Source organism: Schistocerca serialis, chromosome 4, assembly GCF_023864345.2.
Source record: "Schistocerca serialis cubense isolate TAMUIC-IGC-003099 chromosome 4, iqSchSeri2.2, whole genome shotgun sequence".
Taxonomy (NCBI): domain Eukaryota; kingdom Metazoa; phylum Arthropoda; class Insecta; order Orthoptera; family Acrididae; genus Schistocerca; species Schistocerca serialis.
The window spans coordinates 153,674,601-153,702,517 of NC_064641.1; the positions used below are offsets into that span (position 1 = coordinate 153,674,601).

The 27,917-nt window shown below is 39.1% G+C and overlaps 1 protein-coding gene across 1 annotated transcript in view; it reads left to right on the plus strand.

The window, feature by feature from the left end:
* Positions 1 to 27,917, plus strand: part of LOC126473685 (uncharacterized) — a 58,870-nt gene that overhangs the window by 19,166 nt on the left and 11,787 nt on the right. The window contains exons 4-11 of the mRNA XM_050100921.1: positions 2,126 to 2,293; positions 2,377 to 2,468; positions 10,830 to 11,015; positions 12,731 to 12,846; positions 12,933 to 13,059; positions 16,619 to 16,822; positions 23,578 to 23,752; positions 23,842 to 23,954. Coding sequence (XP_049956878.1) covers positions 2,126 to 2,293; positions 2,377 to 2,468; positions 10,830 to 11,015; positions 12,731 to 12,846; positions 12,933 to 13,059; positions 16,619 to 16,822; positions 23,578 to 23,752; positions 23,842 to 23,954 — 1,181 coding nt within the window. The remainder of the gene's footprint in view (positions 1 to 2,125; positions 2,294 to 2,376; positions 2,469 to 10,829; positions 11,016 to 12,730; positions 12,847 to 12,932; positions 13,060 to 16,618; positions 16,823 to 23,577; positions 23,753 to 23,841; positions 23,955 to 27,917) is intronic.

Sequence of the window (27,917 nt, forward strand, 5' to 3'; positions counted from 1 at the left end):
ATTGCACTGCACAAGCCACCTAATGGTGTGTGGTGGAGGGTACTTTCTGTACCACTATCTGATACCTCCAACCCTGTTCCACTCGCAGATAGTGCATGGGAAGAATGATTGTTGGTAAACCTCTGTATTGGCTTTAATTTCCTGAATTTTCTACTCGTGATCAATACATGAGATGTTTGTGGGGGGGAAGTAATATGTTTGACTCCTCCTGAAAAGCGCTGTCCAGAAATTTCAGTAGCAAATCTCTCCGTGATGCACAATATTTCTTTTGTAACACCTGCCAGTGGAGTTTGTTTAGCATCTCCATAACACTCTCTCACCAGGTAAATGATCCCGTGACGAAACGTGCCACTCTTTGTTGGATCTTCTCTATCAGTCCTACTTGATAGGAATCCCAGATAGATGAACAATATTCAAGAATCAGACGAACAAGTGCCTTATAAGCCAATGCTTTTGTGGGTGAGTTAAATTTCCTTAAGATTCTTCCAATGAATCTGAGTCTGGTGTCTGCTTTTCCCACTATCTGATTTATATGGTCATTTTACTTAAGGTTGCAGTGGATAGTTATGCATAGGTATTTTATGGCAGACGCTGTCTCCAGCTGTTTGTCATCAACAGTGTAGCTGTACAGTAGTGGATTTCTTTTCCTATGTTTGCACAATATGTTACATTTATTTACGTTCAGGGTCAGCTGCCAGAGTCTGCACCATTCATCAATTCTCTGCAGGTCATTCTGCAAATTCTTACTATCTTCTGGCATTTTACTTTGGTATAAACAACTGCATCATCTGCAAATAGCCTTAAAGAGCATCCAATGCTTTCTACTAGATCATTTATACATATTGTGAACAGCAAGATTCCTCTCACACTTCCCTGTGGTACTCAGGATATTACCTTTACATCTGTCGATTTAGTTCCGTTAAGAGCGATGTGTTGAGCTCTATCTGCAAGAAAGTCTTGAATCCAATGGCAGGTCTGCTCCGATACTCTGTAAGCTCGTATTTTTTTCATTAAATAGCAATGCGGTATGGTGTCAAATGCCTTTCTGAATTCAAGGAACACAGCATCAACCTGAGCGCCATTGTCCACTGCGCTGTGGATCTCATGGAGGAACAGAGCGAGCTGAGTTTTGCAGAATTTCTGTTTGCGGAATCCATGTTGATTTTTATAGAGGAACAGTTTATTTTCCAAGATAATTCTTGAGCATAAAACATGTTCCATAATTCTACAACAGATTGACGTCAACAATATAGGCCTGTCTTATGGCCTTTCTTAAAAATGGGCGTGACCTGCGCTTTTTTCCAGTCATTAGGTACCTTTCGTTGCTGAAGCGATCTATGATAAATTACTGCTAGAAGGGGAGCAAGTTCTTTCACATAATCTTTCCACTACTAAGTGATTGTAGCTGCTTTTCAATTTTGCGATTGGTTATCTCAGTATCTGCTATTTCGCCGTTTGCACAACGATTGAAAGGAGGGACAGTGTTACGATCTTCCGCGGTGAAACAACTTCGGAAGACCGAATTCAGTATTTCGGCCTTTTCTCTGTTATCTTCCATTTCGGTGCTGGTGTGGTCGCTGAGAGAATGAATAGATGATTTTGACCCACTTACTGATTTTACATACGATCAAAATTTCTTAGGGTTTTTACTCAGGTCGGTTAACAACGGCTTGCTTTCGAAATCATTGAGCATTTCCCTCATTGCTCTTCTTAAGCTCATTTACGCTTCTGTCAGCTTTTGTTTGTCAGCTAGGTTTTTACTTCTCTTGAATCTGAGATGAAGTGCTCTCTGTTTACGTAGCGCTTTTCTAACACGGCTATTAAACCATGGTGAATCTTTCCCATCCCTTAAAAACTTACTCAGAACATACTTGTCTAGGGCATATTGAATGATGCCTTTGAATTTTTTCCATTTGTTCTCCACATCTTCGTCCTCATCATCGAATATTTGTGACTGCTGAGTTATTGTGAAATTTGTATCCTGTCACCCTTGCTGAGCAAATATATCTTCCTACCTTCCTTAACATTGCTTGTAGGACTCGTCATCATGGATGCTGTCACAGTTTATATTTGCATCTTTTATGTAATGAAGAATGCTTCAGTAAATGTTTCATATCTTCCACAGAAATTAAGTGGTTGTGCGAAGACAGAGGAGCAAAAGCGGATAGTCCAAAAATTTTTACTTGAGGGTCGTTTAAATGGCTTAGATTTAGAAAGAAGCAAGAAGGCCAATCTTAACAATATTCTTTTTAAACTGGCAAAAGCGAAGACAGCATATAGAGATAAACTGGAGGTCAGTAATGAAGTTTATATTGAAGTTTTTCATGTTGCAATGTGTAAACCATTTTTAATTTGTTGCACTTATTTTGTCTGCAGATTGCCACGAATCAATTTAAACATGTGATTAAAGGTTCATCTATTATGACTGACTTTCCTGAAGATGTTTTGAAGATGATGGCAGCTGACAGGTACATGTTTATTGTACTCCTTGCAAATGGACAAAGAAAACCATTTATCAATTAATTATGTATGTATTCTGGCTTAATTTTTTGATGATTTTGTGCAGAAAGTTATTCTTTTACTGTATAGTATCTTGATACAGGGTCCAGCAGAATGAATATTAGGATATTAAAAAGACAGACCTTTGAAACAAATTACAAAATTTATTGAGATAGACACTGAAAACAAAGAAAAATATATGATATTGTGTATCATATATGTCCTCTGCTTGATTTTGAATGTGACACAATACAAATGGTTGCCATCACGTTCCGTGCATTCCTCCCAGCAGCAAACAGAAGCTTCCATCACCTGATTTGGCATGTTCAGTGGGATCTCCTCCACAGCTGTATGCAGCCTTTCCTTGATTTCAGCCGTGGTATGAGGATGTGTAGCATACGCTTGACCGTTCAAGTATGCCCACAAGACATTGGGTAGTTATATCAGGTGATTGTGCTGGCCAATGAACTCCAGGCCTGGAAACAAATCAACCTGGAAAATTATGGACTGTTGGAACCATATATCATTGAACCTTGGAAGGACAAAACCATTTTCCACTTGCACATAGTGATCGCTAGTAACTGTTATTGTGTGGCCAAATTCTCAAAAAAATATGGACTGATGGTGCCAAATGAAGCCATGCCACACTGTGCAGTCACATGTTCACATTACAGATATTTCTACCACAGATGAAGGGGATGACCTTGGTTATGTGGCACCCAGTTCTGTTTATTTGCATGACTGTTTAGATGCAAATTGGCTTTATCCAACATTGGTATGTTGTCTTGTGTGTGCAGGTCAGCTGCTGCAAGTTCCAGGAACTGCAAGGTGAAGCTTCATTGGTAACTTCATCTTGCTCATTTAATTTCTGTACATCTTGCAATTCATGTGGGTGGAAGTGCAGGTTATCACAGATGATACACCACAGGGACCAATCTGACATAGAACCAAGTCATGTCTGTCAGCAGAATGGTGAGAACTTGAGATAAGTGCCTGACACGACTCCTCCACTTGCTCTGCAGTCTGCTGTGATCTTTGTCACCCTGGACTTCTTTGCACAAGATGCAATAGTCATGAATCGTTGCACCATCCAGTCATCCAGGACTTTATCATATGCTTCAACTCGAAATGGCAACAAAAGAGTCACAGAAATATAATGGGAGACTCATTATTTTTCAGATACACCTTGACAGTGAATGCCCGTAGCTGTGAATTCTAAATGACCTTAGTTACAAATGTCGGTCATTCCTCAATGCAGTGCACGCGTATTTATCATACACATGCACAATAGCTACAATGTATTATATGACTCAAATTCTACTATTTATCCTGCTTGAACATGTATAAGGACAAATGTGTTATTTTAGTGGACACTGTTTTTACACTACCTTATGAATCCTATGGACCATTACAAATCTGTACTGTGTATGGTGTACTTTCATTTCAAGTGATCTACACCATCTTTTGGATCTTTAACTATAAATCAACTGTACCACAACTGTTTTTTTGTCTTTTGAAATTTGAATTTTTGAAGCATACATGTCAATAACTTTCCAATGAAATTAGATAATTTCTGAATCATTTTCTTTTGTATGGAGAACGTTAGTAATTGACTCAAACTAACTATGACATTGTGCTGCTTAAATAGTTATGGACCTCTCCAGAGTCCAGCTGCTTCTCTCAGCTGTTGTAGTCTTAGATGTTGTGTAGACAGCTGTCAAAAGTTTGTATTTTTTTAAAGATATTATTTCCAGGTCATTTTCAATATGGAATTGAAGCATGTTGCTAATGACACTCATGACTCAGAAGTCTTTCTATCTGCAGAATACTACTAATCAAAGCAATAGAAAATCTTGAATTGAATGACAACAAAGTGGAAAAAGTAGGTTGTAACTCAGGGCATAGAGGAGGCATTGAGTGACAAAAGGTATGATGAAAGATTGCTGGATATTATTCAGCTATTGGACTAAGTCCTTCATTAGATGTGGACAAGAAAAAACTCTGTCACATTTACTCAAGCAAAACTCACACACACTTATGACCACTGTCATCTGTGGGTGCCACTGTTTAATATATGTTGTTGTTGTTGTGGTCTTCAGTCCTGAGACTGCTTTGATGCAGCTCTCCATGCTACTCTATCCTGTGCAAGCTTCTTCATCTCCCAGTACCTACTGCAACCTACATCCTTCTGAATCTGCTTAGTGTATTCATCTCTTGGTCTCCCTCTACGATTTTTACCCTCCACGCTGCCCTCCAATGCTAAATTTGTGATCCCTTGATGCCTCAAAACGTGTCCTACCAACCGTCCCTTCTTCTAGCCAAGTTGTGCAACAAACTTCTCTTCTCCCCAATCCTATTCAATACCTCCTCATTAGTTACATGATCTACCCACCTTATCTTCAGCATTCTTCTGTAGCACCACATTTCGGAAGCTTCTATTCTCTTCTTGTCCAAACTAGTTATCGTCCATGTTTCACTTCCATACATGGCTACACTCCATACAAATACTTTCAGAAACGACTTCCTGACACTTAAATCTATACTCGATGTTAACAAATTTCTCTTCTTCAGAAACGATTTCCTTGCCATTGCCAGTCTACATTTTATATCCTCTCTACTTCGACCATCATCAGTTATTTTACTCCCTAAATAGCAAAACTCCTTTACTACTTTAAGTGTCTCATTTCCTAATCTAATCCCCTCAGCATCACCCGATGTAATTTGACTACATTCCATTATCCTCGTTTTGCTTTTGTTGATGTTCATCTTATATCCTCCTTTCAAGACACTGTCCATTCCGTTCAACTGCTCTTCCAAGTCCTTTGCTGTCTCTGACAGAATAACAATGTCATCGGCGAACCTCAAAGTTTTTACTTCTGCTCCATGAATTTTAATACCTACTCCGAATTTTTCTTTTGTTTCCTTTACTGCTTGCCCAATATACAGATTGAATAACATTGGGGAGAGGCTACAACCCTGTCTCACTCCTTTCCCAACCACTGCTTCCCTTTCATGCCCCTCGACTCTTATAACTGCCATCTGGTTTCTGTACAAATTGTAAATAGCCTTTAGCTCCCTGTATTTTACCCCTGCGACCTTCAGAATTTGAAAGAGAGTATTCCAGTTAACATTGTCAAAAGCTTTCTCTAAGTCTACAAATGCTAGAAACGTAGGTTTGCCTTTTCTTAATCTTTCTTCTAAGATAAGTCGTAAGGTTAGTATTGCCTCACGTGTTCCAACATTTCTACGGAATCCAAACTGATCTTCCCCGAGGTCGGCTTCTACCAGTTTTTCCATTCGTTTGTAAAGAATTCACGTTAGTATTTTGCAGCTGTGACTTATTAAACTGATAGTTCGGTGATTTTCACATCTGTCAACACCTGCTTTCTTTGGGATTGGAATTACTATATTCTTCTTGAAGTCTGAGGGTATTTCGCCTGTCTCATACATCTTGCTCACCAGATGGTAGAGTTTTGTCATGACTGGCTCTCCCAAGGCCATCAGTAGTTCTAATGGAATGTTGTCTACTCCCAGGGCCTTGTTTCGACTCAGGTCTTCCAGTGCTCTGTCAAACTCTTCACGCAGTATCTTATCTCCCATTTCGTCTTCATCCACATCCTCTTCCATTTCCATAATATTGTCCTCAGGTACATCGCCCTTGTATAAACCCTCTATATACTCCTTCCACCTTTCTGCCTTCCCTGCTTTGCTTAGAACTGGGTTGCCATCTGAGCTCTTGATATTCATACAAGTGGTTCTCTTCTCTCCAAAGGTCTCTTTAATTTTCCTGTAGGCAGTATCTATCTTACCCCTAGTGAGACAAGCCTCTACATCCTTACATTTGTCCTCTAGCCATCCCTGTTTAGCCATTTTGCACTTCCTGTCAATCTCATTTTTGAGACTTTTGTATTCCTTTTTGCCTGCTTCATTTACTGCGTTTTTATATTTTCTCCTTTCATCAATTAAATTCAATATTTCTTCTGTTACCCAAGAATTTCTACTAGCCCTCGTCTTTTTACCTACTTGATCGTCTTCTGCCTTCACTACTTCATCCCTCAGAGCTACCCATTCTTCTTCTACTGTATTTCTTTCCCCCATTCCTGTCAATTGTTCCCTTATGCTCTCCCTGAAACTCTCTACAACCTCTGGTTCTTTCAGTTTATCCAGGTCCCATCTCCTTAAATTGCCACCTTTTTGCAGCTTCTTCAGTTTCAATCTGCAGTTCATAACCAATAGATTGTGGTCAGAATCCACATCTGCCCCTGGAAATGTCTTACAATTTAAAACCTGGTTCCTAAATCTCTGTCTTACCATTATATAATCTATCTGATACCTTTTAGTATCTCCAGGATTCTTCCAGGTATACAACCTTCTTCTATGATTCTTGAACCAAGTGTTAGGTATGATTAAGTTATGCTCTGTGCTAAATTCTACCAGACGGCTTCGTCTTTCATTTCTTTCCCCCAATCCATATTCACCTACTATGTTTCCTTCTCTCCCTTTTCCTACTGACGAATTCCAGTCACCCATGACTATTAAATTTTCGTCTCCCTTCACTACCTGAATAATTTCTTTTATCTTATCATACATTTCATCTATTTCTTCATCATCTGCAGAGCTAGTTGGCATATAAACTTGTACTACTGTAGTAGGCATGGGCTTTGTGTCTATCTTGGCCACAGTAATGCGTTCACTATGCTGTTTGTAGTAGCTAACCTGCACTCCTATTTTTTTTATTCATTATTAAACCTACTCCTGCATTACCCCTATTTGATTTTGTATTTATAACCCTGTAATCGCCTGACCAAAAGTCTTGTTCCTCCTGCCACCGAACTTCACTAATTCCCACTATATCTAACTTTAAGCTATCCATTTCCCTTTTGAAATTTTCTAACCTACCTGCCCGATTAAGTGATCTGACATTCCACGCTCCGATCCGTAGAACGCCAGTTTTCTTTCTCCTGATAACGACGTCCTCTTGAGTAGTCCCCACCCGGAGATCCGAATGGGGGACTATTTTACGTCCGGAATATTTTACCCAAGAGGACGCCATCATCATTTAATCAAACAGTAAAGCTGCACGTCCTCAGGGAAAGTTACGGCTGTAGTTTCCCCTTGCTTTCAGCCGTTCGCAGTAGCAGCACAGCAAGGCCGTTTTGGTTAATGTTACAAGGCCAGATCAGTCGATCATCCAGACTGTTGCCCCTGCAACTACTGAAAAGGCTGCTGCCCCTCTTCAGGAACCACATGTTTGTCTGTCCTCTCAACAGATACCCCTCCGTTGTGGTTACACCTATGGTACGGCCGTCTGTATCGCTGAGGCACGCAAGCCTCCCCACCAACGGCAAGGTCCATGGTTCATGGGGGGATGTATATATATATAAATGTCTGCTTGTGTCTGTGTATGTGCGGATGGATATGTGTGTGTGTGCGAGTGTATACCTGTCCTTTTTTCCCCCCAAGGTAAGTCTTTCCGCTCCCGGGATTGGAATGACTCCTTACCCTTTCCCTTAAAACCCACATCCTTTCGTCTTTCCCTCTCCTTCCCTCTTTCCTGATGAGGCAACCGTTGGTTGCGAAAGCTAGAATTTTGTGTGTATGTTTGTGTTTGTTTGTGTGTCTATCGACCTGCCAGCGCTTTCGTTCCGTAAGTCACCTCATCTTTGTTTTTATATATATTTTTTCCAACGTGGAATGTTTCCCTCTATTTTATATATATATATATATATATATATAAAAATGATGTGACTTACCATACGAAAGCGCTGGGGAGCGGAAAGACTTACCTTAGGGGGAAAAAAGGACAGGTATACACTCGCACACACAAACATATCCATCCGCACATACACAGACACAAGCAGACATTTGTAAAGGCAAAGAGTTTGATGTGACTTACCGTACAAAAGCGCTGGCAGGTCGATAGAAACACTAACAAACACATATATACACACAAAATTCTAGCTTTCGCAACCAATGGTTTATATATGTATATATATCTCTTAAAACTTATCTAAAAACAAAGATGATGTGACTTACCAAATGAAAGTGCTGGCAGGTCGACAGACACACAAACAAACATGAACATACACACAAAATTCAAGATTTCGCAACAAACTGTTGCCTCATCAGGAAAGAGGGAAGGAGAGGGAAAGACGAAAGGATGTGGGTTTTAAGGGAGAAGGTATGGAGTCATTCCAATCCCGGGAGCGGAAAGACTTACCTTAGGTGTGTGCGAGTGTATACCCGTCCTTTTTTCCCCCTAAGGTAAGTCTTTCCGCTCCCGGGATTGGAATGACTCCTTACCCTCTCCCTTAAAAAAAAAATGGTTCAAATGGCTCTGAGCACTATGGGACTCAACTGCTGTGGTCATAAGTCCCCTAGAACTTAGAACTACTTAAACCTAACTAACCTAAGGACAGCACACAACACCCAGCCATCACGAGGCAGAGAAAATCCCTGACCCCGCCGGGAATCGAACCCGGGAACCCGGGCGTGGGAAGCGAGAACGCTACCGCACGACCACGAGATGCGGGCCCTCTCCCTTAAAACCCACATCCTTTCGTCTTTCCCTCTCCTTCCCTCTTTCCTGATGAGGCAACAGTTTGTTGCTAAAGCTTGAATTTTGTGTGTATGTTTGAGTTTGTTTGTGTGTCTGTCGACCTGCCAGCACTTTCATTTGGTAAGTCACATCATCTTTGTTTTTAGATATATTTTTCCTATGTGGAATGTTTCCCTCTATTATATATATATATATATATATATATATATATATATATACACACACACACACACACACACACACACACACACACACACACTTTAGTTTTAGGCAGTTCTTATATCAAAATGGGCAGCTTGCTATTGTCTGTGAAATCAGTTGAAAAGGGAATTGTTTCACATTGCTCTCAACTTCAAAAGGCATAAAGTAGAGCTGAAATGAACAAATGAAAATATGTCCTTTATTTGATCTATTATTGTGTTGCCTACTTCTTTTGCTACAGCAAATTGGAAAATCTTTGTTGTTGCAGTTCCGAATTTCGGTGCACCCCAGACATTATACACACTAGTACAATTTTTGAATACAACAATTGCTAAGATATATTGTACGTTTCAACTCCAAAAAAAACATGAAAGTGCCAAAGACATGTACACTATGAATACAACACCTATCACTTTAACATGACCCACAAACTCCACAGAGGCAGCACAGCCGATGTGTGTGCCTGGGGGCTTGCTACTACAAGGTTCCCCCACCACTGTTCCATGCCAGTTCATAAGCTCTCCTGACTGCACAAGTTGAGCTAGGTGCTAGGCAAGATCGTAGCTGATTTTTAACTGTTTTGTAGAATAGAATACTTGTCAGTTGCAAACCATGTTAGTTTGTGATGATATAGTAATTTTTTAAGAATTATATTACACATATATTGAGGGGTGACTTTGTGGGGGATCATATGTGAATGTGCTCCAAAGAGAAAACTGTTGTTTCTTAGAGGACGTCTTGTGTAATTGTTATCCATTTGGAGGATAATTTTTAATATTTGAATGTATTTACTTTTTGTCATCCATTACATAAATGTGAAGTAAGTTGCTGTAGAACATTGCTCTTAATCCTATAATCACCTATTTTGTGGATTAACAAGACACAGTTTGCTGAGTAGAGGTTCTGCAGCTTTGTTGTTCTTGGTACATTTAAATTTACTTCATGATCTGTACTTCATCTTTTCTCTTGGACTTACACAAGGTTTCACTGGTGTTAGTTTTACACTTATTATCACATCCATAAATATACCATCAGCATAGGTCATTACACCTTCCAAATTTGGATTTCCACACAGTGTTTGTATGAGTCTCTTTATGGACACATTCTAGTACCAGAAGGTGACAAGCTAACAGTACAGATGCTAAAATAAAATAATCCATCAATACAGGGAGTATGGAAATGTAGGCTCTGTCTGTAAAGAATGAACCTCACCAAATATTACTGAAAGCATCTGACATACCATAGTTACCATTACACTAACATATTTTTGTCTCCACTGTGCTTGAGAATGTATTGTGCACAGAGAATTCAGAAATTGTGCAGGATATTGTCATACTAGTTTTCTTTCTTTTTCAACTCCATGAAGTACATTTCATATTGCGGATTCCCAACTTCAGGTTCTGTGACATTTGCCTAATAATCTTGTGTCAGTGAAAAACCAAGTATAGAACTTGTTTGCACTACTTCAGCACAGGTGCAATGCATGCTCTTCATAAAATATGTAGCATCATTGGTTAAGGAGTTAGGATAGGTAAATCTAAATCATATATGCAAAATTACTTTGCTACAGAAGCCAACCAGGTCGTGGTCCTTGGACAGTCACATTGCAGCCTGCAGTGGCCACTGGATTTCTAGAGCATTGTGCAGATAGAGATCAGCGCTGGAATGTGTGGCAGGCGAGTGTACGCCGCTGTTCGACACACAATGAGAAATCGTTGGAGAACAGCACAACTGTCCAGGAGATCCGTATACAGAGGTGAGTTAATACCTTAATAATCCACTGCAAATACCTCAAGTGTTACAGAAACAGGGAGTATACGCTGCGGGACAACTGGGAAAAACCTGGGAATTTTTTCATCTGGGCGAAAACTGGGAAAAACCTGGAATTTTTAAGAATTCCGGGAATTTTTCGTTGTTTTAGTTTTCAGCTAAACTTTTTTAGTTGTGACTGGTAAGAACTGGTACTCTAACAAGCCATTTTACTTTAGCCTGTTATTGCAATATAATACTGCAGCAGTAAAATGTAAACGAGGAAAAAAAAAAATAAATAAAACTTAACTTGTAAAGGAAATGCGCAATTTACAGAAACAAAACAAAGCACACACACAAGCGCCTGTCAACAGCAAAATGTGTCGAAGGCTTTAGGACGAAGACTGCAATTATTCATAACAACAAACTGCTGGGCATGATGTCACAGCAGTTAACATTAGGTTCGTTTGAGAAGTCGCCAGCGGGCTTATGATTGGCTTACAAAAGTGCATGGCGATCTCGACTTTAATGCTTCGGAAACTAACGTTCTGTGTTTGGTGAAAATCGACTATATAATTTCGTAATATGAAAATATACTGCGTACATATTGCTGCAAATCAAAGATCTTTCCAAAACACATTTCTTTCTGGGGTTTGTTTCCTAAAGTGGCAGGAGGTTGTACACCGGTGTATAAAACCTTAACGTTGAGTTAACCATTCAAAGGATTGATAAGTTTCACAACCCCGAGGGAAAGTATACTGTCACTTACCACAGAAAAAGTGTATTTTCACCCTGGAGAAAGTTTATTTTTTAACCAGGAAAAAGCCGGGAATTTTTTTTTCTTGTCCGCATATACATCCTGAGAAAGCATTTGAGATATTTATTCCTGCATCTTTTTTCACTTCAATTCATCCTTTCTATTACACTTTGGACGTCAGCACAACTACATTTTTGAATATGAAGTTTCATTTAAAACTGCCCTTGCAAATACTGAAAAATTCTGCTATTTTGTGTGTTTTTTAAATTCTATTTTTTATTAAAGTCAATAAATTTTCATGTACTTAATTAATTTTTTTACAGTTACATATATAGTTAAAAATTTTGTTAAGACATCTTGTTACATGAGTGCCTGCACTGAAAGCAAAACATGCTACAGCCCATTATAAATCAATTATCTTCCATATTCATATGTAACTTCTGATTTGATAATAGCTAAGAAATGGAAAGCTGGATAGATATGCATTGAACAAGCACATCAACATCCTTTTGTAATATTTCTGTCTATCACAAACCTCTATTGTGGACCATTTAACGCTCAGCTGGTTGCATTTTATCATGATGTGTTGCTAATATAATACACACTCTTAGTTACTGCATGCTGCCACAAGTTGTTTCCAAATGAGAACTCCTAGAGAAATTAATAAGAGTAGTAAATAACCATAGATAAAATATTAAGAACTCTTTTTCGCTCATTTAAATTACTGCATCTGCAGTCATCAATTAAATAACTGTTAATATGTAAATATTTATGATGATGATGATGATGATGATGATGATGACAAACAAGTACATATGATTAATCAACACTACTATGTCGTTATAACCATTCTCTGTTAATAATACCCCACCTATAAAGTTTACACATCATCTTTATTTCTGTATACTTGACTTACTAAATGAATTATGAGATGGAAATGGATCAGACTTCTTTATTTTCTACAGGAGGAATTTAGCAAAGCTCTTGGGATACGACAAGTATGCTGATTTGTCAATGGAAACAAAGATGGCAGGAAGTGTGGAAAATGTTCAAAAGATGTTAAGTCACCTTTTAGACAAAGGTAAACATTCCAGTTTTTTATTTATACAAGTATTATTAGGTACTGAATTAGTAAAATGAAAATAAAATTGTAAAAAATTATTTCAGCACTCCCTGTTCAAGAGGAAGAACTTCTACAACTGGAAACATTTGCAGCAGAACAGGGATTTGAAGGTCCCATGCAAATATGGGATGTACCTTATTGGAAGACAAGGCAGCAGAAACTGGAATTTGGGTATTTCTTTAAGACGAATCATCACTTGGATCAGTATTGGGCTTTAATGCTGTAGTGATGAGTAAATTATTTATTTGATTGCCGTTTGAAGTGAGCATGGGAAACATGATTTTTGCTAGTGTAGTAAAAAAGAGTAAGGCACATTTCCTTATAAAAGAGGGCAGGCAATATGTTAGGAATTTCAAATAATTAGAGCTTGTTTTGAAGAGGAGGGAAAGGGAGAGGGGGTGTTAGTGCTTTGTTTTTGTTGAGGGTGTCACGAAGTAAGTTGGGTTGTTTTTTTACTTCCCCTCTTGTTTTGCCATCTGCCTCCTTAAATTCATTTTTTCATTTATCATTAACATATGTGAGTGTACTCTGCATTTTCATAAAAGAGAAAGGTTGGCCTGCAGTTTTAAAGAATACAACATAATATCTCATTTTGTGCGTAGTTTTGTGTATATAATTGATTTTATAATTTATTTTGACTATTCCTAGTTAATATCTTCCATTATAGGGTGAAATCAGTAATTGTTTTGTAACTTAAATTGTATTGTTGACTTACAAACAACTATTAATTGTGTACTAATTATAAACATATGGAGGAACAATTACTAGTATTCTTAAAGGATCTATTTGGCTCTATTCAAAAATATGTTAGCAAAGCCAGCCCTTCATTAATCACAAAGTAATTACCAGTTTTGTCAAAAGTATTGTTTGTGTGACTATACAGTGTGATCCATTGATCATGACCGGGCCAAATATCTCACGAAATAAGCATCAAACGAAAAAACTACAAAGAACGAAACTTGTCTAGCTTGAAGGGGGAAACCAGATGGCGCTATGGTTGGCCCGCTAGATGGCGCTGCCATATGTCAAACGGATGTCAACTGCGTTTTTTTTTTTTTTTTTTCTTTTTTTTTTTTTAAATAGGAACCCCCATTTTTTATTACATATTCGTGTAGTACATAAAGAAATATGAATGTTTTAGTTGGATCACTTTTTTGGCTTTGTGATAGATGATAGGTGATTTTTCAATGTGTTCAGTTAATTTAATGAGTCAAGTTTTAATTGTAATTTCTATAAATTACACCTCAAACAAAGTGTAGTTTCAGTGCCTATTATTGTGATGATATATAAGGACCCAATTTTTGGTCCCGAGACAGTCAGTCCACGGCCAAGTTTCAGACAAGAAACCTGTGTTAGTTAGAACAACAACAATGCATCAACTGAAACGTGAAATAAGTGTTACACAAATAGGCCATGTGGTAAAGCAATGACAGTGTCTGTTCAGTTTATTTGAAAGACTGTGAAATGTGTGGTTAGGTTTTCACTGCTCATAGATAGTCAACATTAAACTATTGTAGCAGTATGTTAATGTTTACCTGCAAACTATTAATGAGGTTTATCAAAAGTTAAACAATAGTACACTGACCATATAACTTTGTGTTATACGGGGAAGGGGGGGTGGGGTTGTGAACAGTGAAAGTAAAGAACTGTGAAACGCAAATGTGCACCTGTCGGCTACATCGTTTAAAGTAGTCAATGTTGAACTTCCACCTCCCATTTTTCAGCCAGTATAGCAACACAGTACATCAACACTGAGGACCATCAACAAAGAAATAAAGCAGGCTAACATCACAAGAGTACAAGCACTTTTGGCATTTTTCAGAAATTAAATATCTTTTCTTATGTTTCATGCTATTTTATTCACAAGATACATTCATATTCTCTGGCTCCATGTCATTTTATTTCCTTGCCCTCTCCTGATGTAAAATGTATTTACTCAAACTGCGTGACTAAAGTAGTTACTGTGCAGGATGTTAATGTTAATAAGAACCATCTCAGTTCTTGATGCATTTATTATGATGTGACCAGTTTCATTTAATGAACTTTATCAGATGACTTTGCAGCTGACCAAAACAACAATGAGCTAAAAACTACTGTATCCTACACATAATAAATGATATGCAACTCACACTGCCACAGTCTTCATAAAAATTCCCACAGAAATATGTGCTGAGATAGTGACTCAAGTCTGGTCGTCTTACATAAAGTTGAAGGCACATCCTGGAACATGTAGATGATTATGTCAAGTCTGGTATAGATTATTCAGGCATTTTGTTTGGTAATGTTGTGGCTTGTCCAGCTTGCAGTTACCAACACCAAAGGTGCAGAAACTGGTTTGAGGTGATGGAAATCAGAGTTGGAGTACCATTAACATCACCTTTAAATGGCTTCTCATTTCGACTCAGAACTATATATTGTGGCTACAGAGGCGTATCCATTGTGTGTTATGCCAAACAAATACCTGGTTACATATCCAAAGGTTTGGCAGGGCGATGATAAGCTGCTTACTCAGCTCGACTGGCCATAGTTGGTGAATGTCCAGACACAACTTTTGAACAAAGTCTGATACCTCAATAAGGTCATTAGGCATATTGCTGAAGAATTCACTGGGCAATCAAACTGATTGGCCATAGACCTGTTCTGATGCTGTGGCATTTCCCAGTAGCACAGTTGGAAGAGTTTCTTGTCAGTGTTGTGATTCATTGCATCTTAGAGCCACTTTTATCTTATGGTGCAACTATTCAACTAAGCCTTCCACTGCTGGATGATAAGCTGTGGTTCGAATATGCTTCATGCCTAATAAAACAGCAAGTGATTTAAATAGACTTGAATCATATTGCCTGCCTTAGTCAGTAGTGATACGTAGGGGCACTCCAAAATAAGCGATCCATCCCTGAAAAAAAAGGTGGTTGCAATGGTTTTTAGTGGTGGCATCAGCGGTAAGAAAAACTGCAGACCAACTGGCGAAGCGGCCGATGGCAGTTAGACAAGTGTGTCCTTCAGATGGTGTTAAAGGTCCAAGAACAGCTTATATGTGGGGCCAACTTAAGGCCCAACTGACAAAAGCTGCCTCTTGGGTTGCCAAGATGAGTGGGGCACCATAAGCGCCAAAACTTAAAATTTCTATGCAGGATGTATCACAAGTAGTAGCATCCAGCTGTGGTGTGCCAAGCTCCAAAAAAGGGGGGGGGGGGCAGGAATGCCCAACTGCAAGATTTGTATACAGTGTGTATCACAATTAGTAATGAAAACTGACATGGTTGAAAGTGTATGAGGGAAAGGAGGAGGGAGGAGGGGTGCCAAATAGTAAGTTGCTTGTGAGGATAAATGTTCTCAAACTGGCCGTACATATGTGAAGATATTCAGATTATTGGTTGCATGGAACAAAAATATCAGGAGGTGCACTGGTATGGTGGATGATGATATGATGTTGACAGGCCACTTATAATTGTATCTCTATTTGCCAGACTTTCTCACTGAACCTTCAGGATCAGGCAGCAGACTGGGATCAGCAGCAGACATGTTGTTAATCATGTGTAGTATCTTGTATAAGATTATTATAAATCTTTTGCTGTTAAGATATGTAGTTATCAACCAAAGACCTAATTTATAAAGTGCATGACATTCAGTGTATATGAAACATAGTTGCTAATTTAGTTCCATATTATAATCTTGATTGTGTTTAGTTTGTACTTCATATATTTAATGGTGTAATCATTTTTCTGTGTAGGTTGGATGAAGATTCCATTCGGGAGTATTTTCCATTACCGAAGGTGCTCTCTGGATTGTTTATGCTTTGTGAATCTCTGATGGGTTTGCAGTTTGTTGAAGAATCTGGAGTAGACAAATGGAATCCTGATGTCCAGTTCTACAACATATTTGAGGTTGGAAGCACAGAACCTGTTGGCAGTTTCTTTATTGATCCTTACATCAGGTAGCTACTTAGCAGGAAAAAATGGTATTAGTAAGAGTAAACAAATTTCAGACATTGGCTGTTACTGATACAGGAGCAGAAAGGAATAATAAAATAAGTTGGGAGTATCTATCAAGTATTTTATAAATTTGCAAAAGTAACAGATTTGATCTTACAAAATATAATTAAAGATGTGCACTGTATCTGTAAATGTCAGCTATGGTGGGAATGTTGTAGAATGGGAAGGGGAAGAGCAACATACCAATCATTTATTGTTGTCCCTTGGAACCATGCATTTGTCCATTGACAGAAACCATTTTTCTTGTATGTTTTGTGCCAAAATACCAAATTCACTAGAAACAAGTACAAACTAGAACTGCATAATTCTGTTATGTATTTTGGTCACAAATGCAGAAATCATAAAGAAAATTTTGATCAAATACGGGAAAGTCATAGGTGGAATACTAATAATGGAAGGAATGAAGGTAACAATTCAACATGTAGTTGCGGCCTGGCATGATTGACTTGAAAAAGTTTCTGAGTTATCAGCCAGTGTGTTTCACAGCTAACCAATACAAAATACGAATGCTTTAGATTAAAGGAGACCACTCACCAAAAAGCAGAAGCATTGAGTCATCAGTACACACACACAAGAGAGAAAACTTGGTATATTTTGGAGTTATCCTTTCGTGAGCAAAACACACACTCAATCACTCAGTCACTCACCCACTCATATGCCTACACACACACACACACACACACACACACACACACACACACACACACACACACTGAATTGAATAAGTCGTCGTCTTGGATACAGCAGATTGGATGAAGAAAGGGGTGAGGGGCGGAATATTGGAGACTGCAGAGAAAATTGTGCAGATGATAATTCTTAAACATATAAACCTAATTTTAGCTGTGTGGAGCAGGAGTCAGAGTCAGATATAGATCAGTGACTTTTGAAGATTGAGGCTAAGTGAATTAGGAAAAAGATGCAATATGCTACTAAATGATAAAATTGGTATTGACCACAGTTTTTCAGTGGCTCATCTGTGATCAGGTCTGCATAAAAACATGCAGTAGTTGCTGCAGAGTATACATGTCACAAGACTATTTACACATGTACTCCTACTTTTGATGTGAGAGATTATACGAGTAATAGGCGATGTGCTGCTAATGGATGGGTAGAAAAAGTCCTACAACTGGGATTTTCACTCAGATATGCTATGTAGGACTGGGATCAAGAATGGGGTAAGGCTAGGAAAATATGCTTTGTAGGTTTAGTGGTTGACAGAATGCTACTTGTGGGAGAAGAGAATGCTTTTGGGGAGGCTGTTTCTCTGCCCAGATGGTAGTCAAAGCTGTGGTAGAGGATGTAGTTTAGCAGTTTGTTTTGGGTGGTGGTACGTAATGAGAAAGTTTGGTCCTTTGCGAACGGTTTGCAGTTGCAGCTGGGGTATTATGGTCAAGGAAAATGAGATCTATTTGTGGACCAGATTTGGGGAAAAGAGTAGTGCATGCCTGTTACGGACTCAAGAAGGCTTTCAGCATCCTGGAAGGGGGCTGTTCTCTACTCAAGATGTTCTGTTTTTGGGTAGCATGCATGTACAGAAGAGACTCTGATGTCAAAGAGATGGTAGCCATAAAAATATGTTTACAAGGGCTGTTCAAAAAGTAAGCTGACTTCACAAATTGCACAGGTAACATACATTGGATAATCAATCTATTTTTTTGTTTTGTTGGTACACATGTCTCGAACATATGTTCACAGTTCCAAGTGTACAGCACACTTAATTTGTTTTTACAGATAGAAAGGTTAGATGTTTTTTAGTGTGCTCGGCGATTTTCGATTTTTATAAAAATAGAGCAAAGAATCTGCATCAAATTTTGTGTGAAAAATGGAATCAAGTGCTCTAAAACACTTGAAATGTTGACAGTGGCATATGGTGAGTCTGCTCTAATTTAAAAAAAAAAAAAAAAAAAAAAAGTTTAAAGTGGTTCAAGCTCTTCCAAGATGGCCAACGACGAACCTCCCTCTGGACACCCCAGCACATCAACAACAGAAGATAATGTCGAAGCTGTGGAGAAAATTGTTTTGGAAAATCGTCAAATTACTATAAGAGAAGTTGCTGAGAATGTTGGTATATTCGTCAGCTCATGTCATGCAATTTTTAGATGTTTTGGGCACGAGACTTGTGTCAGCGAAGTTTGTTCCAGAACTTCTCAATTTTGATCAGAAGAACTGTCGCATGAGCATCGCTCAGGGGCTCTTAAATGACATCAATGATGATCCTGATTTGCTCAGAAGGGTCATAACTGATGACAAGATATGGATTTACAGTTGTGATTTTGAAATCAAAGCCCAATCATCCCAATGGAAGCATCCTAGTGAGCCACGACCGAAAAAAGCACTCCAAGTTCGATCAAATGTCAAAGTTTTGGTCACTGTTTTTATTTTAATTACCATGGCATAGTGCATCATGAATTTTTGCCTCAAGGTCATACAGTCAACAATGAATATGACCTTGATGTTATGTGCTGTTTGCGAGAAGCAGTACACAAAAACATCCGGAATTGTGGAAAACAATTCATGGCTTTTGCATCATGACAATGCACCTGCTCATTCATCGTTGCTTGTGAGAGATTTTTTGGCCAAAAACAACGTGACCATCATGCCTCAGCCATCATATTCACTGGATTTGGCTCTCTGTGACTTTTTCCTCTTCCAAAAACTGAAGAGCCCTGTGAAGGACGAAGATTTTCAATGATTGAGGAAATGAAAACTGTATTGCTGGAAGTACTCAAGGCTGTACCAAAAAGTGCTTATGAGAAGTGCTTCAAGGACTGGAAGAAGCATTGGCACAAGTGTATTGTATCTGAGTGGGGATTACTTTGAAGGAGACAATATGAATATTGATGAATAAATAAATATTTTTTCATAAAAATATAAAGTCACCTTACTTTTTGAAGACATCTCATATTGTTGACCATTTTTGGGCTTATATTGCATGAAATGTCTGTGGAGCCATCAGAGAATAGGAAGTCAACTTCCAGAAAGGTGGCTAATTGAGCTGAAGAGGATCAAGTGAAACATGTATTTATAACAAACTTATAACAAACCTATCATGTGTCTCTGTGCCTCCAATTCTGAATGTCATATTGCTCATGTATTATGTTCTTTTCTGTATTATTTTCTTATTAGCTCTTAAAGGTAATAACCATTGCTTATTAAAGTAGCTGTTATACTTTTACAAGCAGTAACAGTTTTGTGTGAATGCTGTTTTTATCTTTCTACTGCGATCAGTAATCTCTTTTCTTTTTGTGATCATAAAATCACTGGAACTCATTTTTTATTTAAAGTATTTTTATGGAGTGGAGCCATGTATGGAAGTGAAACATGGATGATAAATAGTTTGGACAAGAAGAGAATAGAAGCTTTCGAAATGTGGTGCTACAGAAGAACTCTGAAGTTTAAATGGGTTGATCACATAACTAATGAGGAGGTATTGAATAGAATTGTGGAGAAGAGAAATTTGTGGCACAACTTGACTAGAAGAAGGGATTGCTTGGTAGGTCATATTCTGAGGCATCAAGGGATCACCAATTTAGTATTGGAGGGCAGCGTGGAGGGTAAAAATCGTAGTGGGAGTCAAAGAGATGAATACACTAAACAGTTTCAGAAGGATGTAGGTTGCAGTAGGTACTGGGAGATGAAGCAGCTTGCACAGGATAGAGTACAATGGAGAGCTGCATCAAACCAGTCTCAGGACTGAAGACCACAACAACAACAAAACCACTGGAATGGGTGGTCTAACAGTTCTTAGCATATCCAGATTTAGATTTTCTGTAATTTGCATAAATCTTAGCAAACAATTTCCGGGATGGTTCCTCCAGTGAAATCATATCTGGTCCCATCCCTTGTCTTTCAAACGAGTTATCTGCTTTTAGTGGCCTTACTATTGTTGAAACATCAAACTCCAACCTTCTTTCTTTCCTGTCATTCTGTGAGATAATGTTTGTATGATGTAGTAGTAAAATAGTGTTAGAATCAAAACTTAAGAGTTTTGGAAGACTTAAAATCAAACAAGGCAAAAGATACAGGTAACATTCCATCAGAATTTCTAAAATCATTTGGGAAGTGGCAACAAAACAACTATTCATGTTGGTGTGTAGAAGTATGAGTCTGGTGATATATCATCTGACTTTCAGAAAAATATCATCCACACAATTCAACAGATTGCAACAAGGGTGAGAATTGTCACAGAATCAGCTTAACGCTCATGAATTCAAGTGGCTGACAAGAATAATATGCATCAGAATGGAAAAGCAAATTGAGGATGTGGTAGATGACAATCAGTTTTGCTTTAGGAAAGGTAAAGGCCCAGGTAGGCAGTTCTGACATTGCAGTTGATAATGGAAGCAAGGCTAAAGAAAAATAAGACATATTCATAGGATTTATTGACCAGGAAGAGGCATTGGACAATGTAAAATGTTGCAAGGTGTTTGAAATTCTGAAGTAAGAGTAAGCTATAGGGAGAGATGGCTAATGTACAAGAGCCAAGAGGGAATAATAAGAGTGGAAGACCAAGAACGAAGTGCTCAGATTAAAAAGGGTGTAAGATATGGATGTAGTCTTTCACCACCTACTAATCAATTTATACAATGAAAAACAATGATGGAAATAAAAGAATGGTTCAGGAGTGGAATTAAAATTCAAGGTGGAAGGATATCAATAACAACATTCGCTGATTATATTGCTATCCTCAGTGAAAGTGAAAAAGAATTACAGGTTCTGCTGAATCGAGTGAACAATTGGTTGAGTACAGAATACGAATTTAGAGTAAATCAAAGAAAGGTGAAAGTAATGAGAAGTAGTTGAAATGAGAATAGTAAGAAACTTAACATCGGGATTGGTGGTCACAAAGTAGGTGAAATTAAGGCAGTCTGTTACCTAGGTAGCAAAATAACAGATGGAAGCATTGGATATGTGGTGCTACATGTGAATATTGAAAATTAGGTGGACTGGTAAGGCAAGGAATGAGGAAGTTCTGCACAGAATCGGAGAGTAAAAGGGATATATGGAAAACACTGTCAAGAAGGAGGGACAGGTTGGTAAGTCATGATACTAGAGGGAGCTGCAGTAGGTAAAAACTGTAGAGGAAGATAGAGATTGTAATACATCCATTACATAATTGAGGACCTAGGTTGCAAGTGCAGTTCTGAAAGTAAGAGGTTGGTACAGGAGAGGCATTCGGTGTGGGTGTATCAAACCAGTCAGAAAACTAATGATTAAAAAATGCTTGATATAAAAAAGAGAATTCAGACAGGCATTTGCAAATATTTAATGGTAAATATACAGTTAATTTCCTTTGATATCAAAGCTTTTTATCATTACGGGCAAGGAGATGAAAGGAAAAAATAAAAAAAAAAATTTGATATTATTGTTGCAAGTAGATCAATGAAAGGGAGGATGTTGTCATTTGAACTACATGACAGTTCTCTGCAAACTGCAACTCTCTAGCCAGTATAATTTTGACTTCTGCAAGCAACACAGGAACCTCAATTATAATTGTAACCCACTGCTGAAACTATAATTCAGAGTACTATGTGGATATTAATTTGTAGATTTATGAAACTGTAACTTGGTGAGTAAGTGCTGACTACAGATCTAAAGGTCTGAGGCTCAATTTTCAGTCATATGTAAGATATTTTTCCGTGATTATTACTTCTTTGACTTATTGGCAGTGATGTGGTAATGTGAAAAATGCCAATTTGTGTTGTGGTTTGGAATCGATGTTGGACTGTAGACACACAAATAACTTATTAAAAGACATTTTATCAGAGGCTGTCCTCATATAACTGCATGGGTAATCCATTTCAGAAATTGGAAGAATGCAAAAACATAGCACCTCCAGTAGGACCATGCCTAGTAAAGCACTGTAATACTCAAACCACCCTTCAGGCTCTGACAAAGTTGCTTTTATTTTTGTACTTAATTTATATTTTACTTTCTCTCATGGTGGTCTTCTATTTTCACTAGTTCAGTATGGCACTGCAAATGATATAGAAAGTGTGGTGTCACCGCCAGACACCACACTTGCTAGGTGGTAGCCTTTAAATCAGCTGCGGTCCGTTAGTATACGTCGGACCCGCGTGTCGCCACTATCAGTGATTGCAGACCGAGCGCCGCCACACGGCAGGTCTAGAGAGACTTCCTAGCACTCGCCCCAGTTGTACAGCCGACTTTGCTAGCGATGGTTCACTGACAAAATACGCTCTCATTTGCCAAGACGATAGTTAGCATAGCCTTCAGCTACGGCATTTGCTACAACCTAGCAAGGCGCCATGTTCAGTTGCTATTGATATTGTAAATACTGTACAGACAAGAGCTACGTTCAACATTAATGGATTAAAGTTAAATATTCTACCAGTTACCTCCTTTTTTCTAAGTTCTAATTACCTTGTCCTGTTCCAGACCTCACGCCAGCCTGCGTGAGCTTAAACGCGTGCCTTTTGGCTTCCTCCAAACTCCGTGGGTTGGCTCCTGCCAATCCACAACAGAAAGCCCTGAATCAGAGAACTTAAAAACCAAAAGATGTCAGTAATAACATTTTCCATTTATCATCACAGTAAACTGGGTATTTTGAATTCTTTGTAATATGAAAAATAAAAAATAGCTCCAAATGTGCTGTGTGTTTCCACATACCTTAAAATAGCTTTGAAGCAGCATAATGAAATGATTTTATATTGTATAAATTCTAATTTTGTTTTAGGGAAGATGAAAAGTTGCAAATGGATGGAGCCTCTGGTTGGATGATTCCCATGGCAAATAAATGCACAATAATTGGAAGAAAGCCTTTAGCAGCTCTTGTGTTCAATTTTCGGCCGCCTCTTTACGGGAAGCCATCTTTGTTGTCCTTCACTGAGGTGAACCGCCTTTTCAAGACGGTAATGAAATTTCTTATGTTTGAATGAAGTGGTAAATTACACTTTGCACATAAGGAAGCTGCTAATTGTTCAAAATTTTGTTTTTACAGTTTGGTCATGGATTGCAACATCTCCTTTCCAAGGCCTCCTACAGTGAAGTTAGTGGCCTTTCAAATTTGGAATGGGATGCTGCTGAAATAAGCAGCAATGTCTTAGATAACTGGTGAGTTCTGTTCCGTATGTTTGTGAAGATATAATGGTACATAAATAACTTCTTCTTACAAGTGTATCATTACAGTGTGAACACCATAGTCTGTGAAAATGTCAGTTAGACAACATGGGTTGTTACATTCAGCGAATAAAGAGAATAATGTTGTAGATGGCAGGGTATCGTATAAGTAACTTGGGAGTAGCTGGAAACATAATTATGGTCCATACAGACTGGAGCACTCAGAAACTAGACTGTGATAGAACAGTGCCTAGTATTAAGATGTTGAGGTAATTAGTGAAGTGTTACCTAACACATCTGCAAAGTATGTGTGAAGTTAGTATGAATAGTAGGGCAGAAGAGTAAGAGATCCTCAGACAGACACCCCTAACTGTGCAATTTAGGATGAGCCACACATACATGTGCACAAGAACGTCCTTGTGAATGCAGTCTGTCAGCACACATGTGCGCATGCTGGCCTCAGCAGCCAGAGACAGTGGTTGTGTGTGTGTTTGTGTGTGTGTGTGTGTTTTGTTTATTCCCGATGAAGGTCTTTTTGCCAAAATCTTATTTTCTACTTTCTGACAGTCTTTTTTGTTGTGCCTATCTGTGACTCAGCATTCGCACCATATGGTGAGTAGCAACTGTTCTTTTCATTCTATTGTTGGATTTTCCATTATCTTTTATTCATTAGACAAAAGTGTGCAACTGTATTAAAATACTTCATGGACCACAGCATCAACCTGGAGGAAAATTATCTAAGGCCTTCTGGAGCTCATGAAAATACAGAGTGAGCCGAGTTTTACATAATCACTGTTTGCAGAATCCATATTGATTCCTACAGATGTGGTTTTCAGCCTCCAGGCAGGTCATAATATCTAAGTGTAAAAAATGTGTTCCTTAATTCTGCAACATATTGTGTAAGTAATATAGGTGTATATTTAAGCTCGTAAGTTTAATGACCCTGACTGAAAATTGGAATGACCTAAATCTTTTTGCAGTATCTTTGAATGGATCTTTGCTAAAGTGACCTGTGATAAACTGCTGCTAGAAGAAGCAAATTCCTTCACATAATGTATATAGAATATTGTGAAGTTCTCTTCAGTTCCATTTGCCTTTCTGTGAATGTGTTTAGTTGGTGTACTGTGCTTTTTGATCACTAACCACAATGTAATCATGATGGTAGAATGTTCTGGCACAATATAAATAATTTAGAAGTAAAGAGAGCAACTTACCAAATAATAGAGACGGTGAGTCACCAACAGGCATATAAACGAGACTGAAAACTTGCTAGCTTTGGAATGCATCCATTTTTGAGCTAGAGCGCGCCCCTGTGCCCCCCCCCCTCCCCCCTCCACACACACACACACACACACACACACACACACACACTCTGCTCATTGATTGGGCTGAGGAATTGTGCCAGGTGGAGTGGGAGGGGGAGAAGGGAGGTGGGAAGTGGAAGGTAGGTTGGGGAAGAGTGGCTGATGGCTAGGAGAGAGGCAGCTGGTGTACAGGATTGGAATCCATGAGCAAGAGGTAGTAGGTGTATGCAATAGGATTAGAGCGGATGATGATGTGCTGGAGTGGATATCGAAGAGTTGACAGAACGAAGAAGGAAGGGGAGACTGTGGAGAAGAGGGTTTGGGTGTAGGTTGAGTGAAGTTGGGTTGCTGGGGCAGAGTGGGGGTTGGCGTGGGATGGGGCTAGTGGAGATTGAGGTCAGGAGGATTGCAGGACTAAAGGATGTGTTGCGGTGACAGTTCCCATCTGTGTAATTCCAGTTGTTTCGGGGAGAGGATTTGGATGGCATGGGTTGTTAAGCTGCCATTGAGAGCTTGTTGTGCTCAGCAGTGTGTTCTGCCACATGGTGGTCAACTCTGCTCTTGGCCATCATGTAGTCAGCTCTGCTTGTGTCCACATTTTGGTGGCTGTCGTTCATTGTGGTGGACAGTTGGTTGGTTGTCATGCCCACATAGAATGCAGTGTAGAAATTATAGCTAAACTGTTATGACATGGGTGCTTTCACTGATGGCCCAGCTGCTGATGGAATATGGCTTATGCAATGGTCTGCTTGATAGACTTGAAAGAGGATAGACACATACTTTTTAGTGGTTTATTTATTGTGAGTTTTCTGAATTATTCATCTGCTTATCCATGGAGAGAAACATCATCAATCTAATGTATAAGAGGTGTTCAGTAAGTAATGCAATACTTTGTTTTCTTGTAAGCAGGATGGCGGGAAGTGGGAGGTAGGTTGGGGAAGAGTGGCTGATGGCTGGGGGAGAGGCACCATATTATTCTGCACACTTTTGGCCACAAAATCCTATTTTTCAACATAATGTCCATTCTGTCTTTTGCCACCTTACTGGGAGAGCCTGTATACCAATATTTTACCACTCTGCCACTTGACCTTCCCATCTTCCATGTACTGCTTCTTGAGGAATGCATCCTTTATTGGTCCAAACAGATGGAAATTTGAATGTGCAAGATCCAGACTGTAGGGTGGGCAAAGAAGTTCTGTGGGCTCTTCTCAGGTGCACAGACTTGCGTATGGCCATAGTGCAGGGTTATTACAAATGATTGAAGCGATTTCACAGCTCTACAATAACTTTATTATTTGAGATATTTTCACACTGCTTTGCACACACATACAAAAACTCAAAAAGTTTTTTTAGGCATTCACAAATGTTCGATATGTGCCCCTTTAGTGATTCGGCAGACATCAAGCCGATAATCAAGTTCCTCCCACACTCGGCGCAGCATGTCCCCATCAATGAGTTCGAAAGCGTCGTTGATGCGAGCTCGCAGTTCTGGCACGTTTCTTGGTAGAGGAGGTTTAAACACTGACTCTTTCACATAACCCCACAGAAAGAAATCACATGGGGTTAAGTCGGGAGAGCGTAGAGGCCATGACATGAATTGTTGATCATAATCTCCACCACGACCGATCCATCGGTTTTCCAATCTCCTGTTTAAGAAATGCTTCTGCTTTAGCCTTTTCCGTAAGATTTTACAAACCATTGGCTGTGGTACGTTTAGCTCCCTGCTTGCTTTATTCGTCGACTTCCGCGGCTACGTGTGAAACTTGCCCGCAAGCGTTCAACCGTTTCTTCGCTCACTGCAGGCCGACCCGTTGATTTCCCCTTACAGAGGCATCCAGAAGCTTTAAACTGCGCATACCATCGCTGAATGGAGTTAGCAGTTGGTGGATCTTTGTTGAACTTCGTCTGAAGTGTCGTTGCACTGTTATGACTGACTGATGTGAGTGCATTTCAAGCCCGACATACGCTTTCTCGGCTCCTGTTGCCATTTTGTCTCACTGCGCTCTCGAGCGCTCTGGCAGCAGAAACCTGAAGTGTGGCTTCAGCCGAACAAAACTTTGAGTTTTTCTACGTATCTTTAGTGTGTCGTGACCATATGTCAATGAATGGAGCTACAGTGAATTTATGAAATCGCTTCAATCATTTGTAATAGCCCTGTATGTCACAGAGAAAGAGAAGTTCATTTGCATTTTTGTGGTGATGAATGTGCTGAAATTGTTTCTTCTGTTTTGGGAGGGTAGCACAATACACTTCAGAATTGATTGTTGCACCATAATGGAGGACATCACACAGAGTAATCTCTTCAGTGTCCCAGAAGACCACTGCCATAACTTTACTTGCTGTGGTTGTGGCTTTCAACTTTTTCTTTCAATTTTAACTCATTGGGTCAACACTTTGCTGAGATTTCGAGCTCTTCAAATTACCCGCCAGCCTTTCTCCCGAAGAAATGTGCAGCAGAAGTGTGAGCTCTTGCTTTCTCCTCAAAATAGCGAAAGCTGTAATACTGTTTTCTCCATGCGGGAACTCCAACACCCACTCTCTTCTTCTTGCTCTTCCGCCCCAGGATCGGATGGTGTCCATGTCCAAATGTTGCTGCATTTATCATACCATAGTCTGCATTACCTCCTTTGCCTTTATAATCGAACTTGGACCA